We start from the raw sequence: 13409 nt of genomic DNA, 5'->3' as shown, positions 1-13409 counted from the left end.
TGAAAAAAAAAATTTTGACAGTTTACCCTTGAAGCCCATGGGGCTATACTTGAATTTATTAGGCCATTTTGTAGCCTATTAACAACCATTTAATTTGGTGTACAAATAATTAAAATCTTCCGATAAATAACGGAGTTATGGACTCGTCTTCTTTTTTGGGGACACCCTGTATATACATATATATAAAATAGTAATATAAAATCAAAGCCCAAACACATACCTAGTTCAAAAACAGAAGCTGGACAGCAACATTTAGCACAGTTCAACAAAAAAAAAAACAACTAAAATCGCACAATTAGAACACAGAAAAATACACAGTACTTCTGTACTCCTCTGCAGTCAAGACAAAATTGTCCAAAAAAAAAAACCATGGCCGCTCATCCCCTGTCGGCTTTCACCATACCGGGACATTTTTTTAACATTGAACATAGCCTATACTTATTGCCTATGTTCAGTTTTAAAAAACACAGGTCAATGCATGTATGTAATTACGTAACCAAGGTAACGAAAATAAATACTTGACAGTTTAACAAAATGGTCAAGTTATTTGAAGAAGAAATACAAATAATGCAGTTATTCTATGCCAATCAGAGCATTAGAAATGTGCGTGACATTTCCAATGCAACACATGATAGACCAATTCCATCAATCGGAACAATTTTTAACATTATTTCAAAATCTCTGGTGTTCGGTATATGTAGTTGGTTGCATAGCAACTCACAATGAATTGATTTGTGTTTTTTAAAATTGAACATAGGGAATAAGTATGGACTATGTTCAGAGTTAAAAAAATGTCCCGGTATGCTTTCACCCCCGCCCCTAGTGGTCGCTGGTGGTACCGACATCGGTACTATCATTGCTTTTGTTGGCGGTTGGTTTGAATTCAAAAGCGGGTATCTCAATATGGTAGATATTAAATGAAAACAATTTTAATAATACGTAAATATTTTAAACTGACCCTAATGAATCGCCCATACCCAAATAATGACAAATTGTTTGCTGAAATTAGTCCGTAAAAATTCTCATGAAGTAATTAGAGAAATCAGTAATCACTAACCATTACAAGAAATGTTCAAAGTGACCGCCGTTATTGTCAATACAATAATGAAGGCGCCGACGAAATGACTCTTCCACTCTTTCCAACTGTTATTGCAAATTGTGGCAACATTTTCCACCCGTTCTCTTAATACTTCAATTGTACCACCAATGGACCATTACAAATAAGAATGTTCTTTGTCGAACAGTGACGTCACTGCGCGCCTCCTATGAGACAACAAAGATAGTGATAGCGACTGGATACGGAAGAGTGAATAAAAGGTAAATGACAAATCGTGATTTTATTAATTTGAATAGTAACACGAATACCTATAGGTATATACCATTCACGATGTTTTGGCATAAGGGGAGGCTATGATTTCATTTTTTAACGTTGGATACATGTTTGATTTCTGTCATCTCTGCTGTCACTAAAGTGCCTGACATGCGGACCTATCAAAATGAACGTAACATGTTGCCGAGTTTACCGTAATCATAATTAAGCGACTTTAAAAAGTATTGATGGTGTTTGTATTAGACTGCAGAACATATTTTCAGTAAGTTACAATGAAGTCAAGTTCTTTTTGTGTATAAATTGAATCGTAGGTGAGTACAAGATAAATATGTAGCACGGATAGTGAAGAAAGAAACAACGACCCAATTGAAATGGCACAGGGGTTTTGTAAGACCTATTATTACTTCGCGATACAGTTGTGAATTTATGGCTTGAGTCTATTTTGAAATGTACTCCTGAAATTTGCCAACATTTTTGTAGATATTGTGAAGATTGGGCAAAATTAATGGGAAATCTTTCATTTGAAAACGTTCTTCCTTTAATAATTTCATTAAGTGAACCTGACTCGGGATTTGATTGGGATTTTGATGCAGGTAATGATTAGGGCCCGGATTTTAGGCAAAATGGACTATTTTTATTTTTTAAGGCACATGTATGAAACTTGTCTATAAATGATTTCTGGCTTAATTAGAGTAATTAGAGCCATATTTGATTCTGCCTATTCGGCCTAAAATGCCCTTTAAATACCTATTTTACCTTTTAACTGCCTGAACATGCCTAAAATGACCAAAAATCAATTTCATTTTTGCGGTTTTTTCCCAATTTTCGAATTCTGGGAAGTTTACGGTATTGAAAATGTAAAAGTGGTACCTCAATAAAATTTACTTGCTTTATGATTTTAAAATTTAAGGAGATGTAATTACTGAAATGTACAAAGTGCAGTACAATACAGGAATTACTTTTTCGCTTTTACGGTTGGGACCATGATGTCAGCGGTAAATACTCCGACAATACCTAAGTACCACAAACCATTAGACTGGACTGGCATAAATTACAGAGTTTATCTGTTTGCCTCTGTTCGAAGGGGTGCAGGTATACGCGGTCTAATGTTTTCTGATACTTAGGTATTGTTAGAAGCTTTAACGTTTATAAAATGGTCCTTGCCATAAAAACGAAAATTAAAATCCCGAAGTGAAACAATAAGAGAAACCTTAAGGGTGTCATTTTCTAAAAATTTAAGAAATATAAAATTAACCATCTCCTCTGAAATTTGGTGGGAGACGTAAATATAAGCATTACAAATTTGTCATTTCTCGTTTACTTTATCTCCGTGCAGTGGTCGTGTTTCTTGTGAACCTGTTTAAAGTGAACATAATTAGAGCTGGGCCGATACCGGAATTTCAGATACCGATACCGATACTCCGATACTAGCTTTCAGATACCGATACTTCAGATAAATGCATCTGAAATTTTATTTCACCTTGTTTTTACATCACAATGTAAATATCATGTAAAAACCATTATCCTTGAACTAGATTGAGTGGTAAATAAAACAGAAAAATGGATTATGAATAAATAAATTAATATATTTAATTTTATTTTATTAGACAAATGAAGAATGAAGATTAAAACAAAAACACATTTCTAAATTATGGGTGTAGGAATATTAAAGGTACACAATAATGAAAAATAAAATAAAACAGTTAAATTTAAATCAGCATAACGCAAAGGGTAATTCTCCTTCAATATTTTGCGAAAAATTTAAAATCCTTTGCCTATTTTTCCAAGATCATCCAATTTTTTTTAAGGAAAATCAATTGTTTCACATGTTCTGCAGTCAAACTCGTCCTCTTACTCGTTACAATACAGCCGGTTTCCGAAAATATTTGTTCGGAAAATACGGAACCAGCTGGAATAGCTAGGTAATATGCTGCTAGTTTCTTTAAATGAGGGAACCTTATTTCCTTTTTCCAGAATTCCACTGGATCTGACTCCAATGGTTCTGTCCTCTCATGAAAATATACGGAGATTTCATTTTCAATATCGCGATCAATATTTTTATTTTTGCTAGTTGTACCGGTTGAATGTTCGTCTGATTTGTTTTTAGAAAGAAGTAATTTTTTGGTAACAGCAAATAATGTAATTGTGCCCGCTTCCTCGGTTTTATCAAGACTATCAAACTCTTGATACTGTTGTGGTGATTTTTCATGATCATCAGCATAACGCAAAGGGTAATTCTCCTTCAACAAATCTTTAAGCTCGTCTTTTGTTTCATCTGAAAATAGTTGCGCTTTGTAGCGTGGGTCTAAAGCAGTGGCTAGAATATATGTTTCGTTGTTTTTTATTTCTCCAAACCTCTTAGAGATTTGGGATGAAATTTCCTTCGTTGCCGCTGTAACATCTGTATCAGCATCATCTTCAGTCAAATAATCTTTCATTATAGTTTTTAGTGATTCTATTAAAGCCCATACATCAGACAGACCCGAACTATGTTTGCTAAAACTTTTAGTTGCCTCATAAAAATGCTTTAGAATTTTTAGTACATTTTCTGCTAGTGACCACTCAGCCCTACTCCTATTTTTGAAATTAGCAGATGATGAAACCATAGAAATAGCGCTTTTCTGATCCCATAATCTCTCCAACATTATATAAGTGGAGTCCCATCTTGTTGGTTCATCTTGTAGCAAAGTCTTCTGCTTCATTCCTAACGTTTTTTGTGCAGAATGAAGGGATTTCATTGAAGAAACAGAATGTTTAAAGTGTGTTACTATTGCTCTTGCTGAATGCAGCATAGTTTTATAGACCCAAAATTATTAAGGCATCCAGAATTCACAATCAGTTGCAAGGTGTGTACGGTACAACCTATATTTTCTAAGTGTAACTGTCTCATCGCGGCTTTCATGTTAGCGGCGTTATCGGAAAGTACAATTTTCACCCGTTGTTCTATACCCCATTCTCTGAAAGCTTCTCTTAGGTTCTCGGCTATTGAAACCGCATTGTGTGTTGCTCCTTCAAAGCCAATTACATCCAACACGACATGATTTTTTTTAAAAGTATTATCAATGAAATGTGCGGTTACGCTAATATAGTCGTGATTGCCTTTAGCTGTCCAAATGTCTGTGGTGACGGCAAAACCAAATGCGGTGACAGTATTCAGATGTTCCCGAAGTTTTTCTTTAGCTCGTCGATACAATTTGGGTACAACCTTATCGGAAAAATATTTGCGATTTGGTATTTGGTACTTAGGACATAATTTGTTAATTAAATGTTTAAAGCCATCGGATTCGACAAAGTTGAAGGGAAGTGATTCTGTACAAATCATCCTAGTAATGGCATTATGGATAGCTTGTGCCTTTGGATTATTAATGTCAAATTTTTTTGTTCTGTTTAGGAATGTTTGCAAAGTAGGTTGCATGACAGTTGTATCCCTGCTCTCAGTAGTGAGAGTAACAGAACTTGTACTAGCAATATACGGCAACGATAATAAAGACATATTATCATCATGATCTGATTCTGAATCAAAACAAAAGGCAAAATAAAAAAAATATAACATCTCACTATCAATAAAAATTGTTACCTTCAGGCACAAACAAATTGGTAGTTGGGTCATCTTCCATTTGGGCGTCGTCAGCATCGTGTGGGTTTACTTCTTCTAGTTCTGCATTGTGAGCATCAAATTTAGAATGTAAAGTTTGAGATTGAGAAGTTTGGGCACTATTTAAGGTTCTTTTGATAGCTAAAATAAATAATAACTAATAATAACTACGATATGTCAGGTAAAATCAACTTAATCATTCAAATTAATAATGTTTAATAGGCTATCCTACCTGCTGATGTTTCTGTGTTATATTTGGAGCATCGCTTTAAATGTTTCGTCAAATTGGAAGTATTAAAATTACGACTGTTATTACCTCCTCTCGAATACTGATTTCCACAATAGTTGCACTTTACTGTGTTACTCTTGTTCTTGTCGATTGTTTTTGTAAAGTGCTTCCACACGTGCGACATTTTCAAACTTGTAATACTAATAAGTAATAAGTAATAAAGTATAAAGACTAATTAGTACCTAAACCTAAGTCACAACTTACAAAATTAAGATCAACCAGCATGCATCCAGATTCCAAACACCACTGAAAACGCCACTGTAAGTGTAACACGTCCACAAGTTATTGTCTAGCCAGTTTTCTTGGAAAACCAGCGTGGGCGCTTTCCGGCTTGCCGCTTGCTCAATTAAATTCAGATATTTTTCAGATAAAAGTATCTGAAAGTTTTTTGGTATCGGCACGTATCTGAAGGCCTGCAGTATCGGCCGATAACCGATACTGAGTATCGGTATCGGCCCAGCTCTAAACATAATGCCGAAACAAAAAATTAGTTTACGCGAAAAAATATTACAGTGGACAAGCAAGAAAGATTTATATGAAATAAAATCAACCCGAGAAATGTTTTGTAAAGCTTGTGGTAAACTGGTAAGTTAAGCATAATTAAAAATATGTCATTTTATATTTTTTACTTATTTGAAAATTTTATTTTTTGTAGTTTATATGCGAAAAAAAATGTCACTTGCAACAGCATGAGCAAACGGCCATCCATAAAGAGAACATTATGACACCGCTTCGGCAAACGTTGCTGACACAGAACTTGGAGGAATCGGCAAATAGTACATTCAATATGGAACTTTGTAACGTCTTTTTAGCTGCCAATATACCATGGCACAAACTACAAAATCCTGCGTTTCAGAATTTTCTGACAAAATATTGTGGTAGAAAAATTCCGGATGAGTCTACTTTACGGAAAAATTATTTACCAAAATGCTACAAAGATGTATGAACATACTATCTTTTAATATTTAATTTAAAATTATTTTCACTTTTAGACTATTGACCGCATTCGGAATGAGCTGGATCCTTTTAACATATGGGTTTCAGTTGACGAAACAACAGATGCACTTGGGCGATATGTGGCGAATTGTCTGGTTGGGAAACTTTCAGAAGATGAACCTGGAAAATCTTATCTTTTGGCGTCTAAACAATTAGAAAGAACAAATCATGAGACAATAGCTAGATTCGTAAATCAATCTTTAGGTAAGGGTTTTTCACTTTTTTAAATTTATTTTGATTTAAAATTTCTATGCGTAGAAATCTTGTGGAGTACCAGAGTTGTTGCTGAAAAGTTTCTTTTGTTTGTAACGGATGGAGCACCATATATGATAAAATCTGGTAGACACCTTAAGGTGTTTTATCCAAAAATTGTGCATGTCACATGCTTAGCGCATGCTTTAAATCTAGTGGCTGAAAAAATTCGCTATCAATATGAAGATGTGGATAATTTAATTTCGAACGTGAAAAAAATTTTCGTTAAGGCACCTTTGAGAGTTGAAATGTACAAAGAAAAACTAAAAGAAATGCCACTGCCTCCACAGCCAATTTTAACACGATGGGGAACATGGCTTCAGGCTGCTATGTTTTACAGCGAACACTTTGATTCCATTAAAGAAGTAAGTATATAAAAGATAAGCAAATTAATTGATTGTTAAACTGTTTTTAACTACTCACAGGTTGTCATGTCCTTTGATGGAAGTTCTGCTGTTGCTATTCAAAAAGCACAGTCTATAATGAAGAAACCCGGAATAAAAAACCAATTAATTTATGTTCGCAGTAATTTTAAAATAATCTGCGAAAGTATTACTCAATTGGAAAAAAATGGGTTACCTTTAACCGATTCAATCAAAATTGTTGAAAACGTATTTACCTCCCTAAAAAAATCTCCAGGCCCTGTAGCAGCAGTAGCATTAAAAAAACTTGAAGATGTTACTGAAAAAAATCCTGGATACAAATTTCTTCTAGAATTGGCAAGAATTTTTAGAGGTGAAGATGTGCCGGAACATGACACCAAAATGGAAGAAATTTATTACAAATTTGCGCCCATTACCTCTTGCGAGGTAGAAAGAAGTTTTTCAAAATATAAGTCCATTTTGGTGGATAACCGACAATGTTTTAAAGTAGAAAATTTAGAGCAATATCTTGTATGCAATGTAAATACGTAACAATGTAAATAACTAACAAACTTGTAGTATTGTATATTAATTAATAAAAAATAATTAGTAAATATCTTGTTGTGTGTACCTACTTAAAACTTTAAAAACACATTTTTTAATTTAATTAACCACAACTTTAAGGACCTAGTATGGCTTATTTTCAGTTTTTAAGGGACTATTTGCAGTAGTTTAAGGGACTATTTTAGGCACCTATTTCCGACTTTTTAATTGCCTAAAATCCGGGCCCTAGTAATGATGATTCAGAATTTTCTAATGAAATTATGGAAGTTGAATAGTTTTGTTCTTTCTTGTCATGAACGATGGTTGTGTAAATATTTTACAGAAATATTCGAATAAAGTAAGGCTTAATAAGTAGGTACAAGATTTTATACAATCTAGTTCTAGGAATGTTTTGGTTAAAATGAAAAATTCATTGAGAAGTTACTAACTGGTTGGTTAAGACACTGTATTGGTGGGTTATCTAAGTGGTGCATAAATTAACAGGAGCCACTTCGTCTTCCGGTCCCGGTCTGTTAAATTGGATTAAAAATATGTGAGTATTGTTCTATTGCAAACTAGGTAGTAAAACTGACAACAATGCACTAGACAATGACGCAGTTTATAACCTCAAATTTAGAAAAACATAACCTAATTCAACAGACAGCTTTACTGCCAACTTAAATGCACTTTTTCCATGGCCTCCCCTTATGCCAAAACATCGTGAATGGCATATAGAAGGTATTTTCATATTTGGTGGCGGAAACAAAAGACTGAGAAATGTCACAAAATTGTATTGTCAGTGTCAAATTTCTCATAAACGCCGTAAAACGGAATGTCTAGGTAAATTTAAATTTTCGTTAAATAGGTAGATTGAAAAAATAAATTCTAAGGAAACCAATTTTTGTCAGTGCTTCAAAAGGAAAAGTTATTCTCATATAATCAAACGTATTACAAATTATATCTCTAGTTCGACGATTAATAACTTTCTTATTGCCAATTTGCTGCATTTCTGTCGAAATCACGAACGTCTTTGAGAAATTTGACACAGACAATACAAATTTGTGACATTTCTCAGTCTTTTGTTTCCGCCATCAAATATGAAAATATCTCTAATAAAACGAAACTAATGTTTGCAGTGAAATATTGTGGAAAGTTTCCAAACTTTTCATTCACACAATTGCTTGTAATTTTAAAATAACTTCGACAAGTAAACCAACACAAAGCAATGGGAATACGGTTTGGCGGTCAACTGATGTTTCAGAATGCGCAAATCTACTGCGCATATTTTCCGTCTCTTACTCTCTTATAAATGTAAAGGTCCATTGGGACCTAATATACCAAGTTCTTCATGTACTCCACAAGAAGTAGCACGGAAATTCTTTAGGCTCGAGGAGCACTCCCGACGTTTCACCATACACCAACACCATATCTATGTATTCATTACTCGAAAATAAACTCGAAATTTTCACAAAATCTTAAATCACAAAATCAACACGTAAACACCTGCCTTGTGGAGTCGAACAAAAACTAAGTAAATGTAAAAACTACACCTCGGCCACAGAGTGGAAAAACTGTATTCTAAAAACACAATGTTTTGCGTTGATTTTACAAAAAGTATTATTTCACGGTCACTGTCATTGGGTCAAATAACTAGAAAATGCGAGTAAATAGACAGCTCGTTAATTTATGGGGGGGAAAAATACTGAAACGAAAATTATATAAAAAATGATACATACAATTTTTGTTGTTCTTGACGAGAACTGTCACTGGTTAAAATTAATGAATGTACTTATTTCTGAGACACGTTGTATATTTAAAGTTAGAAAACACATTATTTCTTAAAACATCGTAATGATATTACAATATTGTAAATTTCATAAAAAATAAACGATATTCATAAGTGAATTTTTATTAATTAAAACCATTAGCTTTATATTTACTGTAAAAGAATATAAATTAGTTTTCATAATAAACACCTTAAAAATACATCTAGAACTCATAACTAAGTTACTGATCAGATAAAGCTTTTGCATATTTTTCTCTAAAATCAGACTGCAATAACGGTGACAAAGTATTCTCAGCTTCTCTACAAATACGTTGCACTTTTTCATTAACATTGTCTGATTTATTAAAATGTAAATAAAACAATATGTGATTGATCCACACATCAACATCTTCTTCTCCAAACTGTTTACATGCCAGTTCATGAATTTGAGCCCATATTTCATAATCATGATCAATTTCCGTGGATTCTAATTTTGACATTGTAGCATGTAGTTCTTTACAATATGGTTTCTCGTTTGCTAATATGTTATACATCTTTCGAGCATCATTTATTCCCTTGGAAAGAGCTAACCATTCAATATATTTTGGTTTTAATGTTTCCGAAATTTCTTGGGGTTGAGTAATACCCTTACGATAAATACTATCTATAATATCATCTCGAGCCAATAACCCATAATACCGCAAGTACATGAACCATAATGGCAAGGAACGTTCTTTTAACATATCCACTCCTCGTTTAAAAACTTCGTCAACTTTAAGATTCTTGTCAGTCATTGTTGCATAACGAAGATGTAATTTCCACAAATCTATTGAATGAGGTAACGCAGATGTTCCTGAAGCAATTATTAATTTTTATTTAACTATAAGTATTGTGTTAATAATTATAAATACCTTTCTCCAAAAGGTTTAGCGCTTCTTCATCAGTTACAAGTTCTAACCATTTTATGTAGTATTTTTCTGTTAAATATTTTTCACTAGATGCTTGTTCTAAAGCTGTTTTCAGTAAATCAGATTTTACACTGTTTGGTAATTCGTTATTCTCGCGCTGCGTTTCCACTAAACAATCCAGGTACATCAACCACAGATTAGCTTTTTCAGATGAAGAAACCTTCTTCAAACCTTCTTGATATTTTGTGAAACATAAACTTAGACATGTTTCACCAGATCGCTGTATTTCTTCACAACTTGCACCATAATGTAATCCTATAAAGGACAATAAAACATCATTATGTTATTGTCACATAAATACCATAAGTAGTAATTATACGCCAAGGTAGAGAAGACATTTTTTTAAGCCGAGGTAGTTTAAAGAAGCGAGGCTTAAAATTGTCTTCTCTAGCGTGGTGTATATATTATTTTTTTCACTACTAGATCCGTTAGAACCCTTTCTTTTAATTAAATTTGTTTGTCCGATGCGACGATCCGAGTTCTCATTTTTCAACGGTTGCTATGAAAATTGAAAATCGTCTGTCTACGTTAACCAATAAAATCAAAGAAAATCTTTCGTTGCTAGGTGACGGCTGTTCATTATTGACCTTGGTTAATAATGAAAATTATTATTAACCTTGGGAGAGAAATTCTACTTCTGGGGTCGGTTCGAGAGTCAATAATGACGCCTTCTGAGACTAGTAGTGAAAAAAAATAAGTTTTTTGTTCGACACTGTCAGAATTTGAGAAATTTCTCCTATGTGAACGGATTTTGATAAATGTCACAACTTGTCAAAACGAAACGTCAAGCTAATTTTAAAGATTTTAAGCGATTTGGAGCCTTTAAGGGGCTCGTCGAACAAAAAAACCTTGTATTCAACTCGTTCGTGTGTAAATTGGGCCCCTTATGGCATGAGTGGCCCACAAGTGCCATAAAGAGCCCAATTTACACATAAACTCATTAAATAAACTATTATCTAATTCTCCTACCTCTCCTTTCTCTTTGTGCCAATGTATGCCACACGAATTCTATATGTGAGTAGTTTTGTAAAAGTTTATCAATAATTAAATTTTGAACACTAGCAGTAAAACTGTATGACTCAAGTAAATTTAAAATTTCAATTAAGTAGTTACTATCATTTATACAATCCCATATAAATCTTACATAGGTTTCAACTTTTTTGCATACTTTATTCTGCATTTCCTCAGTTTCTTTTGTATTATTGTTACTTGTAATAGCTGATAGTTCCAATTTTATAGCCTCTGTATACAAAACCTGACTGTTTTTGTGAATTGTAAGACCTTTATTAAGAACTTTTAAGGCAGTATTCAGGTCATTTCGATCATTAGCATACCAAGCTGCTGCTACTTGCCAAACTTCAGGATTTTGTGAACAGTTCTAGAAATTGAAAATATACATATGTACAACATATATACACATCTATCTATCTATTTACCTTAATCATATTTTGAACAGCCACAGAAGCAGCATTGATATAATTTGATTGTTTACAAAATTTAAAATATGACAAACATAAAGAAAAATCATTAGAAAATCTTTGCAATGCTATTTCATATAAATTCTTTATTCTTCTAAGAATTTTGTACTCAATGCCACTTTTTCTTTCTGCTATCATATTTTTATCGCGCCTGTTATGGATTTGTTTTAATAAAACTTTCTCATAAAGTATATACTCTTTAAAATCTTGCAAATTCTTGGAAACGCCATTTATTTTGTATTCAAATTCTTTGCGGGTTTTCAAAATTAACCTGAAAATTAATATAATACATATTATTTTTCTTTCATTTTAACACTTTTAGCAGTATTTTAAAACACCAATGCTACATTGAAACAATGGACATGTCATTTTATAATATGATTGCTCTTGATAGTAAGTTCTTATTAAAAGTGTTATCTTACATTACTGAACGTAATTTTACACATGGTATTTACCTTGTTTCTTCTAAGGTATACAACTTAGTTCTTCTCATTTCTTCTATTTCTTCTGCCATTGATTCCATATGGCGCTGTACTAATTCTGCCATATCTTGTATTTTAATTTAACTTCTCTAAAAATATACAACTTATTATTAAACTTAAACACCGCATTAAAATTATTGGTTGTAGGTTAGGTTCCATAGGGTTCTAAGGAGTAGGGCACTCTATTAGACGACCTTGAATCAAGTTTAATATTTTGCGGTCACTACAGATGGCGCTCAGATCAGAAAAAAATTTAAAAATTTGCTATATACTAAACTTCGTCCAGCGAGAGATTGGGAGATTTTAAATTTTATTAAATTAACCCCACACTGGAAAATGCACTAGAATACATTAATTAGAGCATAATTTCAGGGCAAAAATGTTACTGCTTGAAGGATATATTTCAAATTTTACGTGCGCTAGGTATTACAGAATAGATACAATCAGATGACAAACTCTCTTGGGCGGGAAAAGTCCGCGTATCTAAGCGGCGCAGATGAAGCGGCCATACGGTCAGTAGAAGTCAGTAGCGTATCATAACAGCGGTTGACGCAATTCGTGGAGGGAGAAAAGACTGGAGATGGCATTTCCTGTGCTGCCCATGTTAAAAATCCGAACCCTCTAAAAGCACGTGCAACAACCTTTTATGACCCAGTCCACAATGCGCTAGATAAAGAAGCACAATGCGCCTGGAAGGAAGGCGAAGCAAGCCATTGGCCTAGCGTCTATATTCAGAAACCTTTTATGACTCTGTAGTTTTCGCGGGCGGGTACACTTATTTGAATTAGTGCCATCTCCAGTCTTTTCTCCCTCCACGACGCAATTGGTTTTCTACAGTGGTGGCGATACATGAATAATATTAAGATGAGTAAGCGCAAAGGTGGCATGGTTTGTACGGCAAAAAAATGTGAAAACAAAGCCTACAACTGTAATTTGGCTTTCTTCACTTTTCCAAAAGAACACAATCGAGCAAGGTAAGAAAGTACTATTACTTTCATTAACTTTTGGACGTAATTTTTCTGTCACATAAAAAAATACTCTAAATTATGCTTTACTGAAATTGTCACATATGGATGACAAAATTGTCAAATTTATCTACAATTTGTCAGTATGAGCGATGATAGAATATTACGTTGTTAAATATTATTTATTTCTTTTCTATTTTTTATTAATAATTAAAACCTTGTTCTATTCCATTTGTGTGATTCTTGATACTTCTTGAATTCAATTAATTATACTCTCGTGTCAAAAATGGATTACTCCCTAGGATTTAGGGATATTCGTTACTAGGTTGCCATAAATTTGGTTAGGTTGTAGGCTATGTGGTTTCTGGTGACAAACAAAAGATA

General features: G+C 33.3%; 4 protein-coding genes across 4 annotated transcripts; 1 reads left to right on the top strand and 3 right to left on the bottom strand.

Moving 5' to 3' along the window:
- Nucleotides 1-2705: 2705 nt before the first annotated feature.
- On the bottom strand, nt 2706-5684 carry LOC138123250 (zinc finger BED domain-containing protein 6-like). Its single transcript, XM_069037873.1, has 4 exons — nt 5419-5684; nt 5158-5354; nt 4908-5066; nt 2706-4843 (listed from the first exon to the last, which is right to left on the bottom strand). Exons 1-4 carry the CDS (start codon nt 5682-5684, stop codon nt 4098-4100), a joined length of 1368 nt encoding a protein of 455 aa, XP_068893974.1. The 3' UTR covers nt 2706-4097.
- On the bottom strand, nt 3106-4032 carry LOC138122162 (zinc finger BED domain-containing protein 4-like). Its single transcript, XM_069036307.1, has one exon. It carries the CDS (start codon nt 4030-4032, stop codon nt 3106-3108), a length of 927 nt encoding a protein of 308 aa, XP_068892408.1.
- A 9-nt stretch (nt 5685-5693) lies between the features above and the next one.
- On the top strand, nt 5694-7630 carry LOC138123259 (uncharacterized). The gene is made up of 4 exons (XM_069037883.1): nt 5694-6154; nt 6207-6414; nt 6469-6827; nt 6888-7630. Exons 1-4 carry the CDS (start codon nt 5936-5938, stop codon nt 7374-7376), a joined length of 1275 nt encoding a protein of 424 aa, XP_068893984.1. The 5' UTR covers nt 5694-5935; the 3' UTR covers nt 7377-7630.
- A 1630-nt stretch (nt 7631-9260) lies between these two features.
- On the bottom strand, nt 9261-12260 carry LOC138123136 (U3 small nucleolar RNA-associated protein 6 homolog). The gene is made up of 5 exons (XM_069037695.1): nt 12034-12260; nt 11537-11849; nt 11070-11478; nt 10044-10355; nt 9261-9985 (listed from the first exon to the last, which is right to left on the bottom strand). The coding sequence occupies exons 1-5, from the start codon at nt 12123-12125 to the stop codon at nt 9375-9377; spliced, it is 1737 nt and encodes a 578-aa protein (XP_068893796.1). The 5' UTR covers nt 12126-12260; the 3' UTR covers nt 9261-9374.
- Between the last annotated feature and the right edge of the window lie 1149 nt (nt 12261-13409).

Source organism: Tenebrio molitor, chromosome 1 (assembly GCF_963966145.1).
Source record: "Tenebrio molitor chromosome 1, icTenMoli1.1, whole genome shotgun sequence".
NCBI classification, from domain to species: domain Eukaryota; kingdom Metazoa; phylum Arthropoda; class Insecta; order Coleoptera; family Tenebrionidae; genus Tenebrio; species Tenebrio molitor.
This window is presented reverse-complemented; position numbering and strand designations above follow the sequence as displayed.